At 42.1% G+C, this 27,508-nt stretch overlaps 2 protein-coding genes across 2 annotated transcripts; both read right to left on the bottom strand.

Moving 5' to 3' along the window:
• Positions 1-544: 544 nt before the first annotated feature.
• On the bottom strand, positions 545-5,750 carry LOC113010635 (complement factor H-like). Its single transcript, XM_026149808.1, has 8 exons — positions 5,546-5,750; positions 5,273-5,464; positions 4,438-4,626; positions 3,241-3,297; positions 2,820-2,981; positions 2,565-2,726; positions 1,757-1,782; positions 545-1,638 (listed from the first exon to the last, which is right to left on the bottom strand). The coding sequence occupies exons 1-8, from the start codon at positions 5,598-5,600 to the stop codon at positions 1,606-1,608; spliced, it is 876 nt and encodes a 291-aa protein (XP_026005593.1). The 5' UTR covers positions 5,601-5,750; the 3' UTR covers positions 545-1,605.
• Positions 5,751-8,074: 2,324 nt separating this feature from the next.
• Positions 8,075-14,505, bottom strand: LOC113010626 (complement factor H-related protein 1-like). The gene is made up of 9 exons (XM_026149796.1): positions 14,382-14,505; positions 14,121-14,300; positions 13,488-13,667; positions 13,230-13,406; positions 9,707-9,763; positions 9,310-9,471; positions 9,057-9,218; positions 8,422-8,450; positions 8,075-8,318 (listed from the first exon to the last, which is right to left on the bottom strand). The coding sequence occupies exons 1-9, from the start codon at positions 14,434-14,436 to the stop codon at positions 8,274-8,276; spliced, it is 1,047 nt and encodes a 348-aa protein (XP_026005581.1). The 5' UTR covers positions 14,437-14,505; the 3' UTR covers positions 8,075-8,273.
• Positions 14,506-27,508: the final 13,003 nt, after the last annotated feature.

Consider the following 27,508-nt stretch of genomic DNA (forward strand, 5'->3'; position numbering starts at 1 on the left):
AGTAAACGGTCTTCTTGGCTCTTCAGCCACTCTTTGCTGTTTTTTTGCTTTCTTTGTTTTCTTGACCGTTTCTGTTTGAGCTTGTGCCACGGGAGATTTTTCAGTATTTGGTTTTCCGGGTTTTTCAAGCTCATTTTTTGGTCCTTGCAGGATTGTTGTTTTCATTGTTGCAATGACCATTTTCGTTTGTGCTTCTGCCATTGTCGATGGTTCAGCGTTTGTGTCTGCGTTTCTCTGCGTCTGCCTTATCTTAGTTTTAACAACCAGGTTGTTGTGTGTTTCTGCCATCCGAGATCCACTAAAGTTGGTTGAGTTTCTCTCCTATTTAAGGATTTTTCCAGTAGAATGTTCACTCTGACATCACGGGCTGTTCCTTTGAAGTGCCATGATTGGAGCAATTCAAAATAAAATGCCTACAAACCTACTGTAAAGGAAAGGCTTTTATTTTGTAGCATATACTGATTTAACACTATAAAAGCTACTGTACAGAAATTGCAGTAAAAAATAAAGCAAAAGCAAAATATAAGTTTAATAAATGGTTGTTAAAAACCCTAACTAAAGTAGAAGATGACTGTTTAATGGAAAAGTATTCAACATTCTAGAGATTCTCATGCATAATAATTTCTTTTATAATTTAAACTAGGGCAGGTAGAAAACTTTGATATTTAGTGAAAGATGTTAATGAACACTCTCCAATAAGAGTTACTGAATGACTTTAGGCAGTGAGATCATGGTGTTTGCCGAGGTGACAGAATGTCATCTATGTTTTGTTTTAAATTCAGTTTCATTGCTGAATCTAAGAAACAACAGACTTTAATAGAGGTTTACTAACTTTTACTTTTATATCTATTGTGGAAAAGCCTGTAATAATAATAATTCCAAGCATGCAAACTAGTATGCAAACTAAAATTCACAGGAGAGCTTATGAGACCACAAATACTGTTGAGATCCAGTTCAGAGACACAGGTTTTGCGGAGGTGAAGCCTAGAGGACAGGTGGCAGCTACAGATTTGCTCATCTGCTTTTTTCCTGAAAATTTTCCACATTATGACTAAACGAATACAAGTATGAGAATCAGGCACAGGCTGTGTTCTGAACGGTGTCTATTAAAAACTGTATTGAATTTATATGTATTACATTTTTAAAATTAGAATAACAAATTGTGGTACATGTACATGCACATGTGGTCTGTGCATGTACACACATGAAGAATTTGACATTGCAGCATCTATGAAAGTGTTCATTGTGTAGAACTCACAATCCAAACCTCTACTCGAAAACTGCCTAAAAGACTAGTTTCAATATTTAAACAGTCATTTGTAGATGTTCTAGGTATGTACAAACCCCCCATCTCCACTCTTTTAGCAGACAAAGCAAAACAAAGACGTCTCTGATGATGAAACATTGAATTCAAACCTCAGCCAGCCGTCAACAATTTAGGGATTCAGTGTGCACATCATGTATTGAGTGCATTCAAAGTTCAAAACATTTATGGACAGTTTGGTGTTTAAAGAGCAATCAGCACTAAAACTGTACAAAGAAAAGAAACATGTTTCGTTGTTGCTCTGCAGATTCTGGTTGAAGTGTTTCAGAAAGGTCGTGTTGTCAGTTGGGTTCTCTGAATACTCTGCACACTTCCTGATTAAATTACAAATAAAACAATATTTTTCAAACTGCTGTGTAAATGTTACTTACAATTTAATATCCTTCTTTGAAATGTATATATTTGAAAAGTAAATCAAAGAATTACACTTACATAAAAAATGTCAGCTGTTGGACAACCTAAACATAATGAGACAAAAGCAACAAAGTGGGTTTGTCAGTTAGAAGCTCAGACCCAATAAACTTTATTAGTGAGGACGGATTTACTGCATTCAAAGATAAACCTGTGGAGGAAAATCCTCTCTGTTCTTAAAGAGCCAGACTGCTTTTATTCTTCATGTTTTACTTTTATTCCATATTATCATTTGCTGTCAAGACTGCTTGCAATCATAGACAATGACTCCCACTCCCTCCATAACACACTGCACAATCTGAAGAGCAGTTTCAGGAACAGATTTCTTCAAGTTCACTGTCTGAGGGGAACGTTACAGGAGGCCGTTCCTTCCTGCTGCTATCAGACTCTTTAATTCATCCACTTGGGTCAGATCCACACATGCAGAACAAACACACCTAACTGCACTCTGTTACTTTTGTACACCATAGCATATATTTGCACACATATTTTATATTTATATATATATTTATGTTTGTATTTATACCTATATCTCTATATTTATCTCAATATTTGTCTAATAATGTCTCTGACATGACATGAGTTTGGCTGTTGGAAGTTGGGAACGACTCTATAGGCAAACATCAGCTGCAGCCTTTCACAAATCAGCAATGTTAGGTTTCTATTTCATTATGTTCCTGTGTGGGAAATGTTTATTTACTGGTTTTCTCTTACTATTCTTCTTGAAATGATGTGTTAATTAGATCCTGGAGAATGAAGTTTTATGTATGTTAGCTGTTACAGGAAAAAAGAAACTGAAAGAAAAACAAGAGATCCTTTATATACTTACATGTGCTCAGAAATATTCTTCTATTAGTGCACCGAACATTGATATAATAGTCTTTTGTTGTACAAGGGAAAGGCTTCGTCTCTCCTTCCCGCATGTATTCAGGTGAAGTTTTTACAAGACCATAACGAGCATATCTAGCAGGATCCACCACACAGAACGCTTCTGCAAAAACAACAAGAAGTAAAAACCAAACATAAAAAGAATTTTAAGAACATTTTTAATAAACTTTTAGAGTGAAAATTATTTTTTTGATACCTTCACAGGTGGGCAGTTTGGACCAGTGAGCGTCACTGTAACAACTCACAGCCTCTGGACCAGCTAGTTTGTAATAACGATTGCACTGGTATTTCAAATGCATTGGACCTTCTTCCACAATTACAGCATTTTCAATGTATGGGCGGGCTCCACACGACTGAACTAAAATAAAAGAAAGTGAGTGTAACAAAATGATCATTGTTTACTCAGCTGTTTAGTTTTCCAAATCTTTGAATTCCTGTACAACGTGCTGAACCAATCAACATCAATCATTTCTGCAGTGATCAACGATTCATTCATTCATTAACGCTGGCTTCTAACTCCAATCCAGCTGCTTGTTGTCATTCATATAACTAAATTAAATATATAAACTGAATTTGATGTATATGCTGATTAAGTGGAAAGGTTGTGAGCAACTTACTGTTTATTGGTATAAGACTGTTGTCTCTGTTATTTGAATCAGAGGTGCTAGAAGATGCTGCAGGATACAGAGCAGATAACGCACATATACAGACAACACATCAGTCAGCTTCACTTTATAAACTTCTTTGACTTACAAATCAGTCCTGCTGCCAGCTGTACCTCCCTGATATGTGATCACAGTGAATCATCCTGTCCCCAGTATCCTCTTCTGTCACAACAACCCTCTGCATCTCCTCTTGCACCACGTCCATGAGCTGAGGTCTTCCTCTTTTCTCCCTGCTTGGCAGCTCCATTTTCAGCATCTTAGATCTCTGACTTCATCTCCAAATTGAGCAACCTGAGCTGTTCCTATGATGCACTCATTTCGTCAAATCTTGTTCCTGGGCACTCCTAATGAAAATCAACTCTGATGCCTCCAGCTCCTGTCTTTTTATCAGTGCCATACATCAGAGCTGGTATCACTACTGTCTGGTAAACCTTCCTTTTCTCTCTTGCTGCTATCATTGTGTCAGAGTTCACTACAAGACAGTCACCTCCACCCACTCCACCCTGCATGCAATCTTCTTCACTTCTCTTTTGCACCATCTGTTATTTTGGTTGACCCAAGGTATCTCCACTACTACTTCTACTCGTTGCATCTTTACTTTTCCACCTGCATTATCACAGTTCTTTTGTTGGTACATCAAAGAGTGAAAGTGTCAGGCCAGGACTCTGCAGTCTATTAACACCTACATGCTAGTGGACATGAGGGGGTTCACTTCCTGGCGTTCCAGGAGGAACGCTGGTTTGAGTGGGGTGTGAAGGAGGCCATTTACGTGAAAAGGGAAAGACCATCTCTGATTTGAGGGGGGAGCCTAAGGGTACATCTTTCAGCATCTTTCAGTGCTGTGATTGCAGCCATTCCCCAACTCTCTGTGAATGCTACTCATAGCCATTGATCAATGGTTTTTGATCAGTAGTTGTTGATCAATGGTCATGACAATTTGCATATTAATGATCAAGAAAATGGTTTAATGGTTTAATGCTTCCTCTGCCTGCAGGTTGAGAGGAGTTATTGTTACAAATTTGTCAGTAATGGTGCTTAAATGCACTTCTGTAAAGATCAAGACACATCATTGATCTATACTACATGGATACTATATTATTATTATATTATGTTATAGTGTGTCAAGAAGTTTAATTCATGTCCACTTACTGCAGGTCGGGCCTTGTGTCCAGCTTCCTTGTGTACAAACAGATTTTGTGTTGTGTGCTCCCTCTGCAGTGTATCCATCCTCACACTCATACTGCACTTCTGAACCTGCAGCAAACACTTCCTGGTAGTCCTGATGAACGATGACTGCATGGGGGATTTTAGGAGGCACGCTGCACGCATTCATGCTTTCTGTAAAATTAGATTTAGACTCAAAAACGTTATTAATCCCAGAGCAGGGCCGTTTGTTTGTAGTTTATTCACAGGATCAAACCCACAAAACCTACAGTCCTTAAACACTAATCATAAAAACTCCTGTGAGTTGAGTTATGGATCAAAGAAAAGTGAGGACCTGCTACTGTAAACAAATTACATAAAATGCCTTTATTAACAGCATTGGTCTCAAATTTGTTCTGTGTTGACCAGTATTAATTTGGTTGACCAATAGTTTTCATCATAGTGTGCAGACTGTGGTGTCCAACCGGATACTTACAGATACTTTGCAGTTAATCCAAATTGCTATAGCAAGAGTACTATCATCATACGTCTCCTGTATCATCTTCCCTTTATTGGCTCCTTTAAAATGCAGAATTAAATTTGACACTCCTCCTCTGACATAAAAGGTCTTAAATAAAGAGTTAAAGTTTCTAAAAGTAGAATGGGAGGCAGCACTTTCATCTATCAGGCCCTTCTTTTGTGGAACCTGCTCCCAGTTTAGATTGAGGAGACAGACACCCTCTCTACTTTTAAGATTAGCAGTTTAAGGATCTTGGAAAGAAGGCGACCAGATTTCTTTAAGTGGGTGAGCAAAGAAAGAAGAGCTATTGGCAGGACTTACCTATACACTGTGGCTGATGAGACCATTTTCCATTGTGACATGTGCTGGTTGCCCACCAACCCTTCATTGCTAGCATGCGTCCTTCGTTGCAGGTGTAGCTCAGCTTGGTGCCCTGAGAGTAAGTCTCTTGCTTTGGGGCAAAGAAGCCACCATCCAGTGTGGGAGCATCACAGGCCTGTGTGGTGCTCTGTGCTGAAACACAACACTGAAGTAAGTGCAAAACATTATCAACCAGGGTAAATGTTTTTCTGTGAAGTTACTTGTTGTTCTCACCGTGCAGCACTCCAGGAAACCAAAGAAGAGCAAATGCAAAATATTTGATGCACATTTTTAAATCGTCCAACAACAAAGCAGCACCAGCAGTTAAAGGTAATCCACATGAGAACCAGCTACTTATCACAACTGTCACCCGAAAGTTTGTGCAATCACCTTGGCCCTTCCCATTTTGTGGGATGGAAAAAAGTTCGTACACATCCAAAACAACTTTTGAGAAAGAACGGGAGAAAAACCAGTATATATAAATATAAATATATATATAATAAATATATTTATATATATTTATTTATTTATATATATATAAATAAATATATATATATAATAAAATATATATAAATTTTAGAGCTCTGATCTAAAACTCATGAACTTCTTTCTTTTACAGCTAATTTATCGAGACTGGGGTTTTCCACAGCTTCTTTTCTCAGTGCTTTTGTTACATATCGTTACATCTGTTGATTTCATGCACACACCAACATCTTCCCGATGTCTACAAAACTTCTCATCACCCAGAAAATGAAGAGAAAATTGTTGGTTTTACTTTGCCGATTAGTTTGGTTTAAACATAGTGATTTCAAATTACATTATTCATGACATTTATTATTTCAGTGCGTATTGAATGAATAGAGCAACACATATTTTGCATTGATTTTATTAATCACACAGTGGATGTTGTGTTTGGGACATTTTCTCTGAAGCGACTCGAAATATTTACTTTGAAACATCAAATCAATGAAACTATTTACAGTCCAAATTTCAAAGTCATTTTAGATGGCCTACCACTCTGTGGCCGAGTTGCTGTCGTTCCCAATCACTTCCACTTTGTTATAATACCAATAACAGCTAAGTGTAAAATATTTAGCAGCAAAGAAATTTCACAACTGGACGTGTTGCACGGGTGGTGCATCCTATCCTATCACTGAGCTCCTGAGAGCGACTCATTCTTTCACAAATGTTTGTTGACGTCTGCATGCCTGAGTGCTGGATTTTATAAACCTGTGGCCGAGTTTATTTTAGAAAAAGTTCAAGTAGGGACTCGGTCACCGTGATGCCTTTAACAGGCCACAGCTTAACAGCCATGGGATTGAAACTTTAATGTCACATCAAATTAGTGGCTGTACCACGCATTTAGTACATGCAAAAGTGAGCTGTGAAACATTTCTGCATCTTAGTCACTGTGAGCTTATTCATTAGGGTCCAAATGCAGGACTCAGAGGCTGCCATGATAAGATATAATAAAGAATGAAGATGACATGTTATGAGTACATTAAGTGGAGAAAGGAGGTGCTGGGCCCGATCCAAGGGTGAGAGAAGGATACACCCTGGACAGGTCGTCAGTCTGTCTGCAGTTGTGGCGTATTAATTCAGTTCAGTTTAATTCAGTATACTTACACTTGTATACATTTTTACACTTACACCTACGTTATCATGTGTATGTTCAGTAAGGACGATCTGTAAGTGTTCATCTGTCTGCTTTCTTGGCTGTTTGGCTGCTAGTCTGTTCATCACGTCACTTCCACTTTTTCACGGTGTCCTAGTCAGTGCTGACATCATTGCTCCACTCCAATCATCTAATCTGATCTAATTGCTTTTACTTTTTCCACACAGGGGCAGGTGGGTTTGAATAGCTTTATATCTCTTAATAAATGAAATCGTCATTTTTAAAGTGGATTTTGTATTTACTCAGGATATCTTTGTTGAATATTACAATATGAAAATAATTTTTTAAAGCACTGCATGTTTTAAGAATACTGTATTTCAGGGTTTACACATAAAAATTCAACCTTTATGCTGAGTCTAAGAAATCATTGTCCTGTTAACATAAATTACAAATTGTAAATTAATGTCAAAAGTGTTGGGAAAAGTGATTTTGTTATGACTTCTTCTCAAATGAGATACAGCAACTATTTCAGTCAGACTTCAGAGCTTTTCATAGTTCTGAAAAAGCTTTGTTGAAGGTGATCGATTATTTGTGACTCACATTAGATTCAGGAGATATCACAGCCCTCATTATTTTGGACATTAGCTGCTTTCTGCTTTTGATATTGTGAAGCACAAGAATCTTTGGGCTTGGCTCAAATGTTGGGTTGGATATAAGAACTTTCTCTGTGTCTGATGGTCAGTTCTTTAAATCTTCTGCTCCTGTTTCTTGGACCAGGACACCAAATGAGTGTTTTTGTGCCGTCACAGACCTCTGACATTTTAAGCCTAAATATCAGTTGGACAAATATCTACTAAAAATCTTTGTTTAAATATAAATGTGTTAATAATATCTGTTTAAATTATTTCCTGAGATTATTTTCATGTTGGCTTAAAATAAAATATCTCCCTATGCTCTTACTGAATCTTCTGCATGCTTTTGGTCACTAACCAAAGCCAACACCATCATGAAGTAAAACAAATCAATAAACTTGTTCCTGTCTGCTTACTATAGTGTTTCCGTTATTGTTATTTATTAAATAATATTTTGGTGTGCATAGTAAAAGAACTGTTCTACACAGTTAGTAGACAAAGCAATACAAAGACGTCTCTGATGATGAAACATTTTATTCAGACCTCAGCCAGCCATCGACACTTTATGGATTCAGTGTACACATCATGTACTGAGTGCATGAAAAGTTCAAATCATTTATGGACAGTTTGGTGTTTAAAGAACAATCAGCCCCAAAACTGGACAAAGAAAAGAAACATGTTTCATTGTTGCTCTGCAGGTTCTGGTTGAAGTGTTTCAGAAAGGTTGTGTTGTCAGTAGGGTCATTCTTCTGCAATCAGGCTGATTAAAACACAAACAAACAACAGCTGAGTGAAAAACATCAAGCACATTTATTTCAAAGAAACTATATTTGTTTGAAAATAAATCAAAGAATAACACTTACAAAATATTGAAATTCATATCCATAACAGCCTAAACAAGAAGCAGATAGTTTGTCAGTTAGAAGCTCATATCGAGTAAACTTTATCAGTGAGGACTGATTCACTGCATTCAAAGATAAACCTACAGAGGAAAATCCTCTCTGTTCTTAAAGAGCCAGACTGCTTTTATTCCTCATGTTTTACTTTTATTCCATATTAACATTTGTTTAAGTTACTTCATTGTGTGTTTTGTAACCATAACAAACTGTTTTGTGGTGATTTGGGGGCAACTGGAACAAGTGTGGATGCTGCACACTAAATCACTTTGTTTCTGTGATAAAGAGTGAATCTCCTGCTTTTTGTGATGTGCTGGGACAAAGGCAGATAGAGGAGTTTGGCTGTTGGAAGCTGGGAATGACTCTCCATACAACAACATGAAGCGGGGGTGTCATTCCTATAGACAAACATCAGCTGCAGCTTTTAACAAATCAGCAATGCTAGGTTTCTATTTCAATATGTTCCTGTGTGGGAAATTTTATTTACTTTTCTTTCACTATTCCTCTTGTTTGTGTATCAGATCCCAGAGAAGAAATTTTGTTTGCTGCCAAACAAAAAAAAGAAACTCAAAGAGTTAAAATGTAAAGAGATAAATACTTACATCTGGTGAAATCTAGCCTTCTGTTAGTACACCGAACATAGATATATTTGTCTCTTGCTATACAAGAAAAATATTTTTCTTCTCCTTCCCGCATGTAAGCAGGTTGAGCTACTGCAAAACCATAATGAGCATATCTAGCAGGATCCACCACACAGAGCGCTTCTGCAAAAACAACAACAAGTAAAAACAAACATAAGTAGAATTTTTAGGAACATTTTTAATAAACCTTTGGAGGTAAAATTATTTTTAATACCTTCACAGGTGGGCAGTTTGGACCAGCTACCATCACCGTAACAATTCACAGTGTCTGGACCAGCTAGTTTGTAAAAGCCATTGCACTGGTATTTTAAATACATTGGACCTTCTTCCACAACTGCAGCATGTTCAATGTTTGGGCGGGCTCCACATGACTGAACTAAAATAAAAGAAAGTGAGTGTAAATAAATAATCATTGTGTACTCAGCTGTTTAGTTTTCCAACCAATCAAAATTAATAAATTTTTGCAGGGATCAACCAGTTTCATTCATTCATTAACGCTGGCTTCTAATTCCAATCCAGCTGCTTGTTGTCATTCAAAAAAGCTAAATTGAATATATAAACTGAATTTGATGTATATGCTGATTAAGTGGAAAAGGTTGTGAGCAACTTACTGTTTATTGGTATAAGACTGTTGTCTCTGTTATTTGAATCAGAGGTGCTAGAAGATGCTGCAGGATTCAGAGCAGATAATGTACAAAAACAGACAACAGATCAGTTAGACTGGAGATATCATCTGAATTTCAGGAGCGGGACCACTCCTCCTTCATGCCCCCTCCGGCCTCAGGCTATAAAACCCCCCTTCTCCATTACCTGCTGTTCTCATTTTCATGCCCCCCCCCCCCCTTTTCTTTCCTCTCTTATCCTCTTTTCCTATCCTTTCTTCCTTTCCTCCATTTATTTCTCGTTAGTACATGGGGATCTGCCCGGTCCGAGAGCCGTCGCCAGTCCCCTTCAAGGCCTTTGGGGAAGGCCTTGAAGGGGAGGAGTTGGCCGTCCGACTGCGGTCTGGAGTGTGGAGCCTTCCTGCTGCTGCGGAGTCGGGGCGGTCTGCCTCCCCCCACCGCAGGGAAAAGGGAAACACCACCTGGGTCTGGGTGCAGTTCCCCCCTCCAGGGGCGGGGGCACCTAGACCCGGTTTGTAGAGTACGCTTGGGGAGTATGATTGTGTGTACAGCGTCTCTTTATGTCTGTCTCCACGTTGGTTGAGTGTGGAGTAAGTGCATATGAGAGCATGAGGGTGGGAATGGATGTTTGTATCTGTGTGTGCCTGTATGTCTGTGTCTATATGTCAGGTTGGGTGTCAGGCGCCACCTCTCTGGGGACATCTCAGGCCCTCCAAGGTTTGGAGGCCTATCTCCCCCTACCACCACTTCCCCTGCCAGTGGCGGACTCCCTCAGACGTCGGTGCGTTGGTGGTTCTTTGTGTCCGGGGATGGGCGTCCAGGTACACACCGGCTCACTCCTTGGCGGCCGCTTATCGGGGCCTGGAGCCTGGGGCTCGCTCGGGCCACTTCGGAGGGGGGGTGCCCCCGGCCTCCCGGCCTGGGGCTCGGTCACTCAGGCGCGGCTGGCTGCCGGCGGAGCTCACGGGCGCGTCACTGCAACTCCCCCTGGCTTCTGCTCCGCGGCTGCTGAGTGAGCCCTCATCTGGGACTCTCCTCAGCTCTTTCTGGGACAGTGGCGCGGCTGCCCCTCTGTTGGTCTTCCTTGGTCTCTTGTGTTCTGGGGGCCTCTGGATGTCTGGAGTTTTGATCTCCACACCTGCTTCACGCCCTGGAGGACGGGGCTGTGGCCCCCCCACACCCTCTAGCAGATTATTACATGAAGGAACCTTTTAAAAAACAAAAAACAAGCGCGTCCATGCTCACAGGTGTACACACGGGTGATCACACCCACAAACTACACCCTTTTTGGCTCCTACCTCAAAGCACACTGTGTTCTGTTGATCTTATGTGCTGCACAATAATGTTTAACAATTAGTATTTACTGTCATATTCCCATATATCATTGTGATGTTGTTTATTCTATTACTCTTGTTCTCTTCTGCTTGCTTTCTTTTTTCTTTCTCAGCAGGTGACCCAGGTGATTGATATATGCATTTTTTTTCTCTGCCCGTTCTGTTGGTTTTTGTCTTTTGCCCTTCTCCCCCGTCCCTCTTCTCAGCTGTTTCTCTTTCCCTCTTTCTTTCTCCCCTTCTTTCCCCCAGTCAAGTCTGTCCCGTATTCAGTAAGTGAAAATAAAATAAACAATAAAAGGTGAATCAAATGGACCATTACGGCAAGGCTGGGATGGTCAGTTTGGTAAAGTAAATCCGTTGGGCATCTTTCTTTGCCTTTAGACAACAATTCTGATGGCAAAAGAGCCAAACGGGACAGGCCAAAAAAAAAAGAAAAAAAAAAGGCCTTCCCCAAACCGCAGCACTATTCACACTTCCTTATCCCCCATCGCCCATTGTTACCAAGGATGTGGTCCTTGTTAGTGAAATCACTTTATAAACTTCTTTGACTTATAAATGAGTCCTGCTGCTAGCTGTACCTCCCTGATGTCCAGTAGTTCCTCTACTTGATGAGAACAGATAACTCATTAGTTATATGGTACATGCTGCATATATTTCATTGAGACATAGAGGTGCTGCGGGAGTACGCGTTGTCTGGCCCATTGCTATGGGCCATTCGATCCCTATACAACCGTTGCAAGAGCTTGGTTTGCATAGTCGGTAATAAGTCAGACTTGTTTCCCGTGGGTGATGGGCTTTGCCAGGGTTGCCCTTTGTCACCGATTCTGTTCATAACTTTTATGGACAGGATTTGTAGGCACAGCCAAGTGGCGGAGGGCTTTTACTTAGGTGGCCTCAGAATCTCATCTCTGCTTTTCGCAGATGATGTGGTCCTGTTGGCTTCATCGGGTGAAGGCCTCCAGTATGCACTGGAACGGTTCGCAGCCGAGTGTGAAGCGGCAGGAATGAGGATCAGCAACTCCAAATCTGAGAACATGGTTCTCAGCCGGAAAAGGGTGGAGTGCTCACTCCGGGTCGGGGATGAGTTCCTGCCCCAAGTGTAGGAGTTCAAGTATCTCGGGGTCTTGTTCACGAGTGATGGGAGAAGGGAGCGAGAGATTGTCAGACGGATTGGTGCTGCGGCCGCAGTGATGCAGACGCTGCACCGGTCCATCGTGGTGAAGAGAGAGCTGAGCGTAAAAGCGAAGCTCTCAATTTATCGGTCGATCTACGTCCCTACTCTCACCTATGGCCATGAGCTGTGGGTAGTAGAACGAGATCGGGGATACAAGCGGCGAAAATGAGCTTCCTCTGAAGGGTGGCTGGCCTCTCCCTTAGAGATAGGGTGAGAGGTTCAGCCATCCGCGAGGGGCTCTGAGTAGAGCTGCTGCTCCTCCACATCGAAAAGAGCCAGTTGAGGTTGTTCGGGCATCTGACAAGGATGCCTCATGGGCGCCTCCTGGGTGAGGTGTTCCAGGCATGTCCCAGCAGGAGGAGGCCCCGGGGCAGACCCAGGACACGCTGGAGAGATTATATCTGTCGGCTGGCCTGGGAACGCCTTGGTATTCCCTCGGATAATCTAGAGGAGGTGGCTGGGGAGAGGGAGGTCTGGGCTTCTCTGCTTGGGCTGCTGCCCCCGTGACCCGGCCCCGGAAGAAGATGGATGGATGCATGGATGGATGGACCCTGTCTGACACTCTCTTCACCTCCACAACACTATACACATGTGCTTGCTTTAAGGACATTCCTATTCTGTTTCTCTCCCAGGCTACTTCATGGTTTGAGTCCACCCCCAATTTTCATTTGTATTTCTTTTGTGGCTTACTAACTGGTGTTGTTCTATAACTAATGATTTGCAAGTCTTGTTTGTCAGTCAAAATAAAGAAAGATGTGTGAATGAGTGTTTTCAAAACATTGCTACAAGGTATATCTATATTTTATAAAGAGAATAAATAAATGGTTTAATACTTCCTCTGTCTGCAGGTTGAGAGGAGTTATTGGTACAAACTTGTCAATAATGGTGCCTAAATGCTCTTCCGTGAAGATCAAGTCACACCATTGATCTGTACTACGTGGCTACTATATTATTATAATATTATGTTATAGTGAGTCAAGAATTTTAACTCATGACCACTTACTGCATGTTGGCACTGGTGTCCAGTTTCTCTGTATACAAACAGATTTCTCGGTGTGTGCAGTGTATCCATCTTCACACTCATACTGCACTTCTGAACCTGGTGCAAACACTTCCTGGTATCCATGAATGATGACTGCATGGGGGATTTTAGGAGGTGCACTGCATGCACTCATACTTCCTGTAAAAATAAAAAGTCATGAATAGAAGCAGAAAAAAAGTGTTGAACAGCTAACTGGAGTCAAACATGTGGCAGACTTACTCTCACAGACTGGTGCAGAGGACCATTTTCCATTTCCACAGGTAGTGGTGGTGAACTGGTTTTGGTGCTCAAATCCTCCATCGCATGTTATCGTTAGTGTACTTCCATCCTCATACCAGCCGTTTGAGTTTTTAGGGTACTTTCCATTGGGAATAGTTGGTCCAAAACAGGCGCTTTCATCTGAGGAAGAACAGACCAGAGTCACCATCAACACTTTGAGATTTTACAGAGTAACTATAATTACAACTTTCTGATTGCGAACAGCAACATGCCGCATTAAATGTTGTGAATAGTTAATTCAAGGAATTACTGGAAGAAAGTTTTTGTTATTATTCCTTGTGAGAGACTGAAATTCCTAGTTTGTAATTCTTAAAAAATACGATAATATAATTTTTTTATACTTGACACAAAAACATTAAATTAAACTTCACAATTCTTCAGTTGGATTTTATTGCTTTTTATATTTATTTACTGAAATAATCAGATTTCATCGTTCTTTTTCCTCAATTGAGTTGATTTTTTTTTTTTTTTTAGCAAATCTAAACTAATTACATTGTTCCTTAAGAACAGAATTTCATTTTCATCTTTGGTAAAAGATGGTAAAAGAATTCACCATTCCCAGGACTGACCTACCTATACATTGCGGTTCATGAGACCATTTCCCACGTTCACAGGTACTGGTTGCCCACCAACCCTCCACTACAGGTTTATATCCGTTATCACAGGAATAAGTGATCGTGGTTCTGTCAGAGTAAGTCTCTTGTCTGGGGAGAAAGTTACCATGAACCAGTCTGGGAGGATCACAACCCTGTGCTGATGTACAATAAAGAAAATTGTTTAAAATCCCACATAAGTCTCACATTTACAAACTATAACAGAATTGAATCTTCTTACCTTGAAGCAATCCAGGAAACAAAACGAGGACAAATCCAAGAGTCCTGAGACACATTTTGCAGCAATGAAAGCACGATGTGAAGGCAGAGTAAAGAGCCGTGTTCTGCTGGACGAGTTAATAATTGTTGGGAATTTCCCCCAAAGAACTAAGAAGTCAGGACACAGTAAACATTGCGCTGAGTAACTCTGGCTCTGGTCCATATTTCTTAGACATGTTGTATAAACAAACTATTGCTGTCAGTAGATTAAAAAAAACAAACCTTAATTAATCTCACAATTTTCTGTAATTAATCACGATTAATGGCATATACTTGATCAACAGCCTGGTTGCATATACATTTTTTTCAACTTTATATTTAAGCGTGTAACTGACATTTATGCAATATAATGAAGTAAATGCAGAATAAACACAAAGAATGTATGCTTAAATTCAAAGAGGATTTGTGTAGTTTTCTTCAATCTTTTAGCACAGGTTCTCTGCTGTGAAATATACCTTAAAAAAACTATGTACTAATAAGTAAGTATACACTAATATTTTAAGCTGGAGGTGCTTCGGTGAAAAGAAAATTCCTTCTTGCACAACGTGCATAATACTTTATGTTGGTCGATTGTTCCATCTTGTTATGTTTTAAATACTCAAATTTCCCATTGAGAGGGCCAATGTGCGTTTATCATTTTCCATATTGAGTTGATTGGGTCAGCTGCCCGTTAGTGGCATATTGAAATATTGACTTTTTTTTTACCAGTAATTTATGTTCTAGAATCGATTCTTGTATTAAAATATTGATATTTTAGTACTTTGGGGAAAATTTGTAGTTTTTCATTAACAGGAACACAGTGGAAAGAAACTATATCATTCGGATCGTCTAAATTAGAAGGAACTACTTCTTCTTACACATTTCACAGTCATATGCAAAATATGGCTGTATAAATGTGTCGCAGCCCCTTGGCGTGCGCACTCACAACAATGTGTGTGTGACGGAGTCATGTGTGGACGTATTTTACCTCCACAAACAGCCAAGACGCGGTGGCAACACCACTAACCTCGTCAAAAACCTCAAATCATATCACAGAATATGATGAGCTTATGTTGAGGCGAACTGAAGAGGAGGAGAGGGACAGGTGCTGCTAGGGAGAGACAGACGTCTCTTGCCGAGTCCTTTAGTGTTCCAGTCAGGCAACATGCTCAAATAGCGCACAACTTCAGGTTTTTTATTTCTATATGATTATTCTGCATCATTAATAATAAGAACAAGTAGACTGATTCTTCTCTGGAGAGAAACCTGACCTCTGTGGTATCTGTGGCTGATGTTTCCATAATGACAGCTGCTACAGGTGAGTCCAGTGACTTTTGGAGAGGCTTGATGATGACAAAAGTTTCAGACTCTATTATTAACATGCCTTTGTTATAGCTATACTTCTCTATATTTGCTAAACTGTTCCTTGGACAAGCTTCACCTCAGTCCAGTGTAATATATTCATATTCCAGGTATTCCTCATAAAATGAGTTTGTGAGATGAGACCATTTTGATAATTATGTATTTTTTTCATTAATTTAAGTAAATTGCAGTTTTTGTATCACTACCTCACTCTTTCACAAGTGGTGTCAAAAATGACCCGGAGCAGTTCCTATGGAATCTTCTATGAACCTTTAATTCTTCGCATCTCTGACTGTCCCCCTTAGACATCTACCTGCCAAGTATGGCATTAAAATCTTTTGGGTGTGTGATGCACCCACCCCATATGCAATTGATGGGATCATGTACCTAGGGAGACAACCAGGGGAAGACATCCAGAAGAATCTGGGGGAAAACATTGTCCATCAGTTGTGTAGTGGATTCAGACACACAGGTCGCAACATCAACACTGACAACGTCTTCACCAGCGTGCCTCTTGCAGAGCATCTCCTGGAGAAGGGTCTTACTATTGTGGGAACTTTGCGACAGAACAAGCCAGACACTCCTCCAGTTATGAAGGCTTCCAGGTCTAGAGAGGTCCACGGCACTGAATATGGGTTCAATGGCAGTGTGACCATGATCAGCTATGGGAGAAAAAAGGGAACGGCTGTTCTGCTGCTCAGCACAATGCACCACAGCGAGATGGAGGATGAAAACAGCCCGAAGCAAAAACCAGAAGCAGTTCTCTTCTACAACCAGACCAAAGGAGGAGTAGATACTATGGACCAGATGGTTGGCAACTACATTTGCAAATGCCAGACGCAAAGGTGGCCCACGGTGCTTTGGTACAACATGATTGATGTCGCTTGTGACACCTCACATGAACAGTCGACTGGAAGGTACCCCGACCCTACCAACCTACATCACTAAAGCAATGGGAAGGTGTGGAGGGACAAAAAGTGCTCCGATCTGGCAACAGGAAAGAAGCACACAGCAGAAGAGAAAGAGGTGCCAGTTGGGTCCAAGAAACAAAGATCGCAAAGCCACTGATTGCTGCTTTGTGACAGCTGCACACAGTGAAAGGAGATAAGATGTTTGTGTGTGTATATATACGTGGACAGGGTTATGGTCTCTGGACCTGTTGAATGTTCTCTTTTCGTCCTCCATATAGGGACACACAAACATGTTTTGACACCTAATTGACCTGATTGATGGTTAAGTGCTAAAATGTGAAGGAAAGGAAAGAATTTACATGTCAAGTCTGCATGAAAGAATTTAAAGGAAGTCTAGAAATGCACTTCAGGACTCACTCAGGTAAGGAAGCAAAGGAATCAGTGGAAAGTGTCATTAGTCATTGTTAGGCTGCTTTTTTTATTCTTTACATCACTACCACTTTCCCACGCTGATAATCTCAATACTCTCCTTATTGAAACATCATTAATATTATGATATGACATAACCCCAATCACAGCTTGAACTAAATCCTTAACGTTTTGCTTGGTTTTGGAAATGAAGCTCTCTGCTACATTCTTATTCCAAAATGGATTTATTATTAAAAAATACAAAACAAAAACACAACATGTACATAAGTGTTTACTGCCTTTGCCAAGACACTCAAAACTGAGGTAATGATTTATAGGACCAGGATCAACAAAAAAAAAAAACCCTTAACCTAAAAATTATAGTTCATACAAGTTTTTGGTTTATTGTCAACATATATAAAGTATTGTATAAAGATTTAAAATATCATGTGACCTCATGTGACCATGTAATGGATGATAAAATGTATTTTATCTCAGAATCTGTCACAGACACCCAGTGTTTGTTATTGTCTGACTAAATGCATTTTTCTCCCACATATTAAACATGTAACCAAAATTGGATTTTATCATCTAAAGAATATAGCCAGAGTCTGCCCTATTCTCTCTCGGGTCAACACGGAGATGCTGATGCATGCTTTTATTACCAGTCGCATTGATTACTGTAATGCCCTGCTCTCTGGTCTTCCTAAAAAGAATATTCCACCTTTACAACTTTTACAAAACTCTGCAGCTCGTGTGCTGACGAAGACCAGAGGGCGGGCCCACATTACACCGGTTTTAGAATCGCTGCATTGGCTCCCTGTGTGTTTCAGGATCGATTTTAAAGTTCTTTTATTGGTTTTTAAATGTTAAATGCTTCTACCATATGAACCCTCGCGGACCCTGAGGTCCTCTGGTGCTGGCCTTTTGATCGTCCCTAAAGTCAGGACACATACTCACGGAGAGGCAGCTTTTCAGTGGTATGGTCCTCGTCTGTGGAACAGCCTGCCGGAGGAGCTCAGGGCCGCAGAGAACGTACATGTTTTTAAGAACAGGCTCAAGACCCACCTTTTTAATTTAGCTTTTACTTAACGTTTATTTATTTTATGCTTATTTATTCTATCCTGTTATTCTATTATTAATTTAGGCTTTACCTAATATTTCTTGATTTTATTCTTATTCATTTTTTAATCTTCTTACTCTATTTATATTTATATTGTATCCCGTTCTTATTTATTTTATCGTTTTACCCTGTATATATCCTATTGTGTCATATCTCCAGTGTTTCCTCGGAGGGCGCTCTCTGTACCGGGGCTGTGACCGACCGTGGCTGCTGTGGCTCTGGGGTCCTTTCAGCCTGGCTGGGGGGCTTCTTTGCCTCCCTCCTGCTGTGTGCCCAGCCTGGAGGCTGCGGTCTGTGACCGGCTCCCGGTGCAGACGGCTCCCTGTTATAGTGTTTCCTCACTTGGCTCATGCGTACCCAGCCCAATTTTACTCTTTAAGTGTGCATGTGTGCGTGTGTGTGTGTGTGTGTGTGGGGGGGGGGGGGGGGGGGGGGGGGAAGGGGGGGGGTATGTGTGCATTCACATCGTTTATGTTAATGAGAGTGTGGGGAGTGACTTGGAGGGTGGGGTGGGCTGCTTTTAACCATGTAAAGCACTTTGTGCTACATTTTTTTTTTGTATGAAAAGTGCTTTATAAATAAAGATTGATTGATTGATGAGGACGAGGTGGACAGCAGCTTTAAATGGTCTAGTTTCAATTACAGATCGTTTAAACTGTGAAGGTCTGCCTTTAAGTACCAAGGCCTCAGAGAAGAGCTCGAGAAGATGTGGAGGGTGAACAGTGGTCCGTGTAGTAATCAGAGCAGTCCATGCAGCGACTCCCAAGCTAGACGAGTGACTTCGGCAGATCCCAGAAACAACATCTGAGATCTGTCCAGAAGAGCGCAGCTAAGATACTGCACGAGACTCTCAAGCCCTTGTAGAGGACCCGAGCTTGAAGGATAAAGACCGCCCGGCCTTTTATTAGTGTAATAAAACGTGTAAGAACCTTATTAAAAACACTCAGAAAGTGAAAGTTAAACGGTAAAGAAATGTAAAACAAAGAGGGGTTTTTTCTTTTCTTTACTGTTTTCCTATAACTTTGATCAGAATTGTTTGAGAATTCAATATTCCAAATATTTTAAAGTGGTAATGTTTTTTTTTCTTTCCAAACTTTGTTTCTTAATCAATAAATGACAACTGAAAAATAAATAAACAAAAGATGTGTTTTAGTTTGTAGGATCTTTGAGTGTCTGGTGGCTCCAGGTAGGACAGGACATGTGAGAACCTTTAGCAACTTGTCACCCTGACACTTCAAAATCAGTGCTCTTCAGATACAAACAAGAACAATAAAGAGCAGCAGGAGTCCTGGGCCCTGTTTCAGGAAGCTGGTTTAGTGCAAAGTCTGACTAAGTATACCCTGAGTTAACGAAAACTCTGGTTTTTCGGTTTCACAAAGCGAGTTCAGCTGAAGCCTGAGTGAGTCACTATGACGACACACTCCGTGAAGCTAACCTGCCCCCTAGCAGGTTTACTTCAACTAACCCTGACTGTCCCCGCCTCTTTGTCGGAAACCTGACAGTAGGAAGTGTCGGACATGGCGTGTCCCTTCCTTGAAGAGCCAGTAGATGTTGAAGCCCAAATACTCCGCAGAGCTCTCCGCCGGGAGAGAGTGATCAGAGCGCGTATGGACATTTTATCATTACCTGATGATTTCCTGTGCGAACGTTACCGTTTCTCAGCACAATCAATAAGTTATTTGGATAACATCCTCAGGCCTAATATTGCGCATGTGACACATCGCGGACATGCGCTCAGTCCATTACATATTCTTTGTACCGCACTCCGTTTCTTTGCAAACGGGAGCTTTCTGTATAATATTGGTGACGCTGAGCACGTTTCCAAGGCTACCGTCTGTCGGGCAGTCAGGAATGTTACAGTTGCACTGAAACGTCTCCTGCACTCGTTTGTGGTGTTCCCCGGTCACAGACCCACAAGATTTATCAAAGAGGGATGCCACAAAATTGCAGGTAGCAGGATGACCAAAACTTAATTTATGATGTGGTGATGCTTGAATTACTACTTAAATTTTACATTTATTTTCACGGTTCCCAGGCGTGATTGGCTGTACAGATGGCACTCACATTCCAATCATTGCTCCTTCAGTAAATGAAGGAGACTATGTGAACAGGAAGTCTTTCCACAGCATTAATGTACAGGTACACAGTTCCCTGTAGCATTTCAAACTAACAAATTATTTCATTATAGTAATGGATGCTAATTTGTGTTCTCTGCACTGTGAAGATCATATGTGATGCTGCCAACATTATCACAAATGTGGAAGCCAAGTGGCCAGGCTCTGTCCATGACTCACAAATATTCCGTGAATGTACACAAAATTTGGACATGGTGAGTTGAGAATACTTTAAAATATATAAAGACCAATTGCTACAGGGACATTTGAACTGAAGTGTATCCTTCTGTCTTAGGAGAGTTCACTGGCTACTTGCTTGGTGATAGGGGGTATCCATGTTTACCCTATTTGCTTACCCCTTACCCTGACCCTGAACCGGGCCCACAGCAGCGATATAATCTGGCTAATTGCAGGACAAGAGCCAGAATTGAAATGACTATCGGAATGCTTAAGGCCCGGTACCAGTGCCTGCAAAGACTCAGGGTCACCCCAGAAAGGGCATGTGACATTATTGTGGCATGTGTGATTCTTCACAACATTGCCACAATTAGAGGAGAACACTGTCCTTCTGAACCAAACATCAGCAGTGATCCAAACCATGAACATCCTGACCCTCCCACGGACATACAAGATGGAAGCGCAGTCAGAGACACCATATGTCACAATCATTTCTTTTGACCCATCACCTCAACATGTTGAAAGAAGAATAAACAGATTTTTTGTTCAACTGGCTTTATTGGTCACCTGTATTTCCTGTACACAAAGTATTAAAAGATGTAAACCTCATAAAGTGTCTCTGTTGCTTCCTCCTCTGTAACAGCTGTCAATGTTTCTTCATTATTTTCCTGCAGTAAAGAAATTAACAACATTGCTGTTCTACTGTAAACTCATATAATCTGTGGAGTATTACTCACAACTGCATGTTGGTCTGGCTCAACAGGAGGCTGCACCAGATGCAGTACACCATCACCATCAACTGATAGAATATGAGGTTTATACAGGTCACTTATAACTTACAAGGGACCAAATGGCAATTAACAAACATACCAATCACCTTACACTTCATTGTCATTATGCTCTCAAAGACAACCAAGACTGAGGGAAGGCAAAATCAGTAGGAAAATAACTTCACTACAAAAAAATTCATTATGGTAAAGAGTTTATCAAATGAATGAGCAGCACTGCGAAGGTGACTGTGAAGAAAGGATGTATGCACATCATGTATTATTTTGGATTTACCCCCTATGTAGGCACTTGTGTCTTGCGGGGTTATTGACTCAGAGGATGTCCCCACAGAGATGCCTTCAGCCACAGGGCGCCCACTGTTTTGGCTGAGGGCCAACTGCTCAGCCTCTGTGAGTGGTGGTGGTGGAGGACCCCCACCTGTTTTTCGGGCCTCCGCTTTTTTTCTGTTGGCTATAACGGGTCACATTTGAGCATACAGAGTAAGCAAATATGTACTTGTAATGTGCTCAGATAATTTCAATAAGTGCTTACAGAAAGAAAATTAATGTAGCCTCTAACTGCAATCGATTTACATGGGACAAACAGACCAAGCACTATGGCTCATAATACAATTACACCTTACCTGTTTGGACTATATTTTTATATTTCATTTTTACTTGCTGCCAGGAACGTTTGGGGCCTGTTGGGTTGCACCTGCGCTCACATCACATCACAACATAAAATGTATAAAATAACAAATAAAATAACATATGATAAAATAACGTGTTAAATGGGTGGAAATCCCTAGATCAATGTTTATATTAACACTCACGCATTGACTCTGTCGGCTTTGTTTTGCCATGCATGCTCTCTTTCTTTTGCAGCTGAGGCTGTGTTACCTTTTTTTCCGCGGAATTTGCATGTTATCGGCATATGCTGCCATCAGAATTTCGGCCTCAAGCGCTGTGAAATACATTGACTGCGCCTTCTTTCCCTCCGTCTCCATGGTGACTCGCTTACTCTGTGCTCCGCTTATCAGGGCTTTATGTATCCTCGTGCGCGCGCTTCACTTGGGGTTAAAGCAACTCCGCGTTGATTGAACTAATTGTTATCAGCCTTTCTGAAACCGAATATTCCGAGTTGGACAGTTCGGGGTTACTCAACCCTGCGTATCGTTTTTCACTCTAAGTTTTCTAAACCGGCTTCCTGAAATAGGGCCCTGATGGTAAAATCTGAGACTTTATTCTTTTCACTGGTGTTTTTGTATATATGTGACACACACACACACACACACACACACACACACACACACACACACACACACACACACACACACACACACACACACACACACACACACACACACACACACACACACACACACACACACAATCATTTTCTCTGACACCTTCAAAGATGAAGATGAAAAGCTGATATAGGGTGTGATGTGATCATATGTCAGGTGTCTCCTTTAAAAGCTCCAAGGTGGTGAGGAAATCCACAGCTACAGCTGTGCTTTGCACCCCTGGTTAGAAGAAAATCTCTTCTATGAATAATTTACGAGTGTAAAAAAATCAAGATGCAATTCTTATTCTTAAAATGACAGATCAGAGCAATAACAGCATTTCTTTTAAAGAGGAACACTCACCGCTGCATGCTCTGCCCTGTTAAAACCTGTAAACAGTGATGCAGAAGCTCAGTGTGAACACTTCAGTTACTTAACATTTGCAGATGAGGTGCAGATGCTAGCAGTGTCCAAGCATTGTTTTTTTTTTTCCCCTGCAATTGCTCTGCGCCCCCCCTAGGCAGTGGCGTGTCTAGAAAATTTTTGTTGGGGGGGCCAGGTAGGGGCACAGATTTGGAGAAGGATGGCAGATGTAATTGGTAGATAATGTTTAAAAAAAATTCTACCAACCATTAACCATAATTCAATAACCCTATAAACCTAATAACCAAATGCACTTTTAACTCTTATTAGAATGAGATTTTAACCACTACGGTGCAAAGTTTTTAGATACTGCGTTGATAAAGTACAAGAGATACAATCAGTGCTTTGTCAGTGTTTACTCAGCATTCAAGGACAGCAATATTTGCATAGTATTTTTACTGACATGTAGTGCACATATGTTTTGGGCAAAAACATTTTTGAATATTAAAATACGAACATTTGTAACAAACAATTGACAAATTAGCCAGTTCCAATGCAAAACTTTATCTGCCTATTAAGAAAAGAAGATAATCTTCTCACAAACTGGTGTTTGATTTTGAAACAGGAAAAAAGTGGGGAAACAACTGAAAAGACTAACATTTGAATAAAACCTGAAAGCAAGTAAATACTTTCTATGCTGCCTTATGGTCAACTTTGGTAATATTGATCAAGAACAACACTGGCTGATGATGAAATACAGTCAGCTGGCATGGTGACACTGCCAGTATTAACCTGCAGGGCTGGACTGGGACAGAAAATCTGGCATTTTGACTACAGACCGGCCCACCAGGTATTAAAGCCATAAAGACTTTGAATGAAAACAAATGCTGTTGTGACAGTGATGTACACCGTCTTGTTGGTATATGTATGATTTATGAATAAAATAAAGTTCACTATCAGTAACATCATAGCACCCACCCAGCTGTATAAAAACTCCATCAAGCTGGCTAGAACGCAGTACGAGTTATTGCAACTGACGGTAAAAAGTCAGCACAACGAAAATAAACTCCACCTAAACTTGGTTTATATCTGACCCAGATAGATTGCAGGTCATAACTTCTTCCCTGAAGTTCAGTTCACCTGACACTCGGACTGGCGGCTGCCTCGGGGCTCTCCTCCTGCCTCCCCTTCCCTCATCCACCTGCTGGCCTCTGTGGAAGCCCCGCCATATACATTTTACGTCAGATAAAAACTTTGGTTGTAAGATTTAGATAATTATTTAATAAAAGCGAGATATTTTAAATGAGAATAAGAAAGAAAAGTATTTCTTTGTGCCCCCTTTCCCTGTTAATGCCCTACCTGGCCCCCTGGCAAAAATTTCCTAGATCCACCCCTGCACAGTTACCAGCTGTCAGCTACATAGAAAAGGATCCTGGTGTTATTTGTCTCTCAGAAACAGTTCATAACTTCCCTTCAACTCATTCATGTCACCTAAAAGGTAAACCTGTTTCTCCATCACCTGTTCAGCTCTGATGGTTCAGTAAGGACATCTCCTGGTTTCATCTTCATGTTTCCCTCTCACCACATATACAAACCGACATCATGACCAGCAGTTTTACAGCTGTGGCTCCAGCAAACATCAGCTGATACTAGAAATTAATATTAAATAAATTCTGACAACAGATGATCAAGCTTAAACGTGCTGCTGTTGTTTAGCGCGACATCCGCTGGTTTCCTCTTTCTGGCGCAAAGTGGGCGATAAATAAACAAGAGAGACATCAGCTGATCATTGATCAGTTTCATGATTGAAGTAGCAACAGGAGAGGGAGGGGTGAGAGGATGAGAGAAGAAGAGGCAGCTGTGTAGCGTAAACACACAGAATAACTCCAGCTTTGTGTCTTTTTCCATTCTAGCTAAAGTCCTGGACAAACTGCATCTCTTCTCAGCTCAATACGAAACGTGTAATATTTTCTCTGAATGAGGGACCATCCCATTTTTTTAAGGAGCCGTTGGCAACTCTACTAACTAACCTTATGAATAAAATAAAGTTCACTATCAGTAACATCATAGCACCCACCCAGCTGTATAAAAACTCCATCAAGCTGGCTAGAACGCAGTACGAGTTATTGCAACTGACGGTAAAAAGTCAGCACAACGAAAATAAACTCCACCTAAACTTGGTTTATATCTGACCCAGATAGACTGCAGGTCATAACTTCTTCCCTGAAGTTCAGTTCACCTGACACTCGGACTGGCGGCTGCCTCGGGGCTCTCCTCCTGCCTCCCCTTCCCTCATCCACCTGCTGGCCTCTGTGGAAGCCCCGCCATAGCCACCACCAAACAACGGAGTTATTTTTACACATCGACCTGCATCTGGCCAGCCCACCACCTCTCATTGTTCATGCCGTTACAAAAATAATAAAAAATAAGTCACCGGGCATATGCCCAGTATGCCCGATGCAACCAAATCTGCAGCTCCATACAGCAATGTTACGACTTAGATTATATCTTATAACTCATAACTCTTATGTTAGCTGTCCTCAGTAGCCTACTGTCTGAAATATTCCACGGCTGCAATAATTCTTTACTGTCATGATCCTGGGTCCTTTTGACCCAGCGTTTTTGTTTTCTCTTCGCGATTTTGGTTCTGTTCTTCCTCTGGTTAGTGTTTACTCTGTTCTGCCCGTGTGTTCCTGTATCTAGTCCGCGTTTCTTAGTTTGTGTCCTTTCATGTGTAAGTTCCTGTTTTATTGTGAAGGTCTGTGTCTTATGTGAGTGTTTTCAGTTTGCCTCCCTAGTCTCGTCATGTTAATTACTCCCAGCTGTGTTCCCACCTGTATGTAATCTCCCTGTGTTCTCTGAGTGTATTTAAGTTGTGTCTTCTGTCATAGTAGTTGCTGGTTCGTCTGTGTTGTTTCCCCTCGGTCTCCCTGCGTCTCCCCGTTTGTATTTCCCCGGACCTCCCTGCACCGTCATTCCTGGTTTGTGTTGTTAGTTTACCCAGTTTAGGTTTCGGTTTCATGTTCACACCCCGTTGCTGTTTGTACCCACTGCTGTAAATAAACACTCACCTGCACCAGAGCTGCCGCCTTTTGGGTCCTTACTACTACCGGCAGCTCGGTTAGCTCCCCCGCAGCCACTCTCAGCTCGGTTAGCTCCCCCGCAGCCACTCTCAGCTCGGTTAGCTCCCCCGCAGCCACTCTCAGCTCAGTTAGCTCCCCCGCAGCCATTCTCAGCTCAGTTAGCTCCCCCGCAGCCAGTGCTCCTCTCAGCTCAGTCTCCTGTGCCTCCTTCAGCTCAGTCTCCTGTGCCTCCTTCAGCTCAGTCTCCTGTGCCTCCTTCAGCTCAGTCTCCTGTGGCCCCTTCAGCTCAGTCTCCAGTGCCCCATTCAGTTCAGTCTCCAGTGCCCCCCTCAGTTCAGTCTCCAGTGCCGCCAGTAGCGCAGGCCCCAGTAGCTCCAGTGCCGCCTGTAGCGCAGGCCCCAGTAGCTCCAGTGCCCCCGCTACCCGTAGCTCTGGCTCCAGCAGTACCGGTTCCACTCATTCACTCCATGCAGGGAGAAGATTTAAGGTCCAGTCAGGGAGTTTCTCGCGCTTTAGCTGCTTCAGGCACCGTTCTGCACTCCAGGGCTTCCCCAGAGGCTAGGTCTCAGTCCCCAGCTGATTCTGGACCCCTGAAGATTAAGCAGCCCTCAGAGAACAACTCCGTGTCAGTGCTGTCTGAGCAGGGCCAGTGCTCAGCACAGCACCCATTGCCTTCATGTCTGCCAGAGGACTCCATGCCTGCTGGCTTTGTGATGGCTTCTGCTGGAGGGTCCAAGGGGCCCGTCCAGCCTTCGTCTCGTGTCTCCGCTGGAGGGTCCGAGGGACCGCTCCGGCCTTCGTCCCGTGTCTCTGCTGGAGGGTCCGAGGGACCGCTCCGGCCTTTGTTTCCTGTTTCCGCTGGAGGGTCCGAGGGACCGCTCCGGCCGTTGTCTCCAGTCTCCGCTGGGGGGCCCGAGGAGCCCGTTCAGCCACCTGTCTCAGCTGGAGGGCCCGAGGAGCCCGTCCAGCCACCTGCTGCAGCTTCATCATCATCCTCGCCGGCTGCAGCATCATCATCATCCTCGCCGGCTGCAGCATCATCATCAGCCTCGTCTGGTCCAGCCTCAGAGCCTTCAGCCTCGCCTGGTCCAGCCTCAGAGCCTTCATCCTCGCCTGGTCCAGCCTCATCCGAGTCTTCATCCTCGCCTGGTCCGGATCACCATCGCCTGAGTGGCCGCCGTTGCCTTCCGCACGGCCGGCCCCCGGACCGCCATCGCCTGAGTGGCCGCCGTTGCCTTCCGCACGGTCGGCCCCCCGAACTGTGTCCACGTCGCCGCCGTTGCCGTCCGCACGGTCGGCCCCCTGAACTGTTTGGACTCCTGTGCTGTCGGCCCCCTGAACTCTTCTGTTTTGGACTCTGTTTTTTCCTGTGTTCTGGTGTGCTTCGTTTCTTTTGGTTTTGGGCTCGTTTTTTGTTTTTGTCTTTTGGCCTTCTGGGCCCTGTTTCAGGAAGCCGGTTTAGAAGACTCAGAGTGAAAAACGATACGCAGGGTTGAGTAACCCCGAACTGTCCAAC

The sequence above is a fragment of the Astatotilapia calliptera genome, chromosome 18, assembly GCF_900246225.1.
Source record: "Astatotilapia calliptera chromosome 18, fAstCal1.2, whole genome shotgun sequence".
NCBI lineage: Eukaryota > Metazoa > Chordata > Actinopteri > Cichliformes > Cichlidae > Astatotilapia > Astatotilapia calliptera.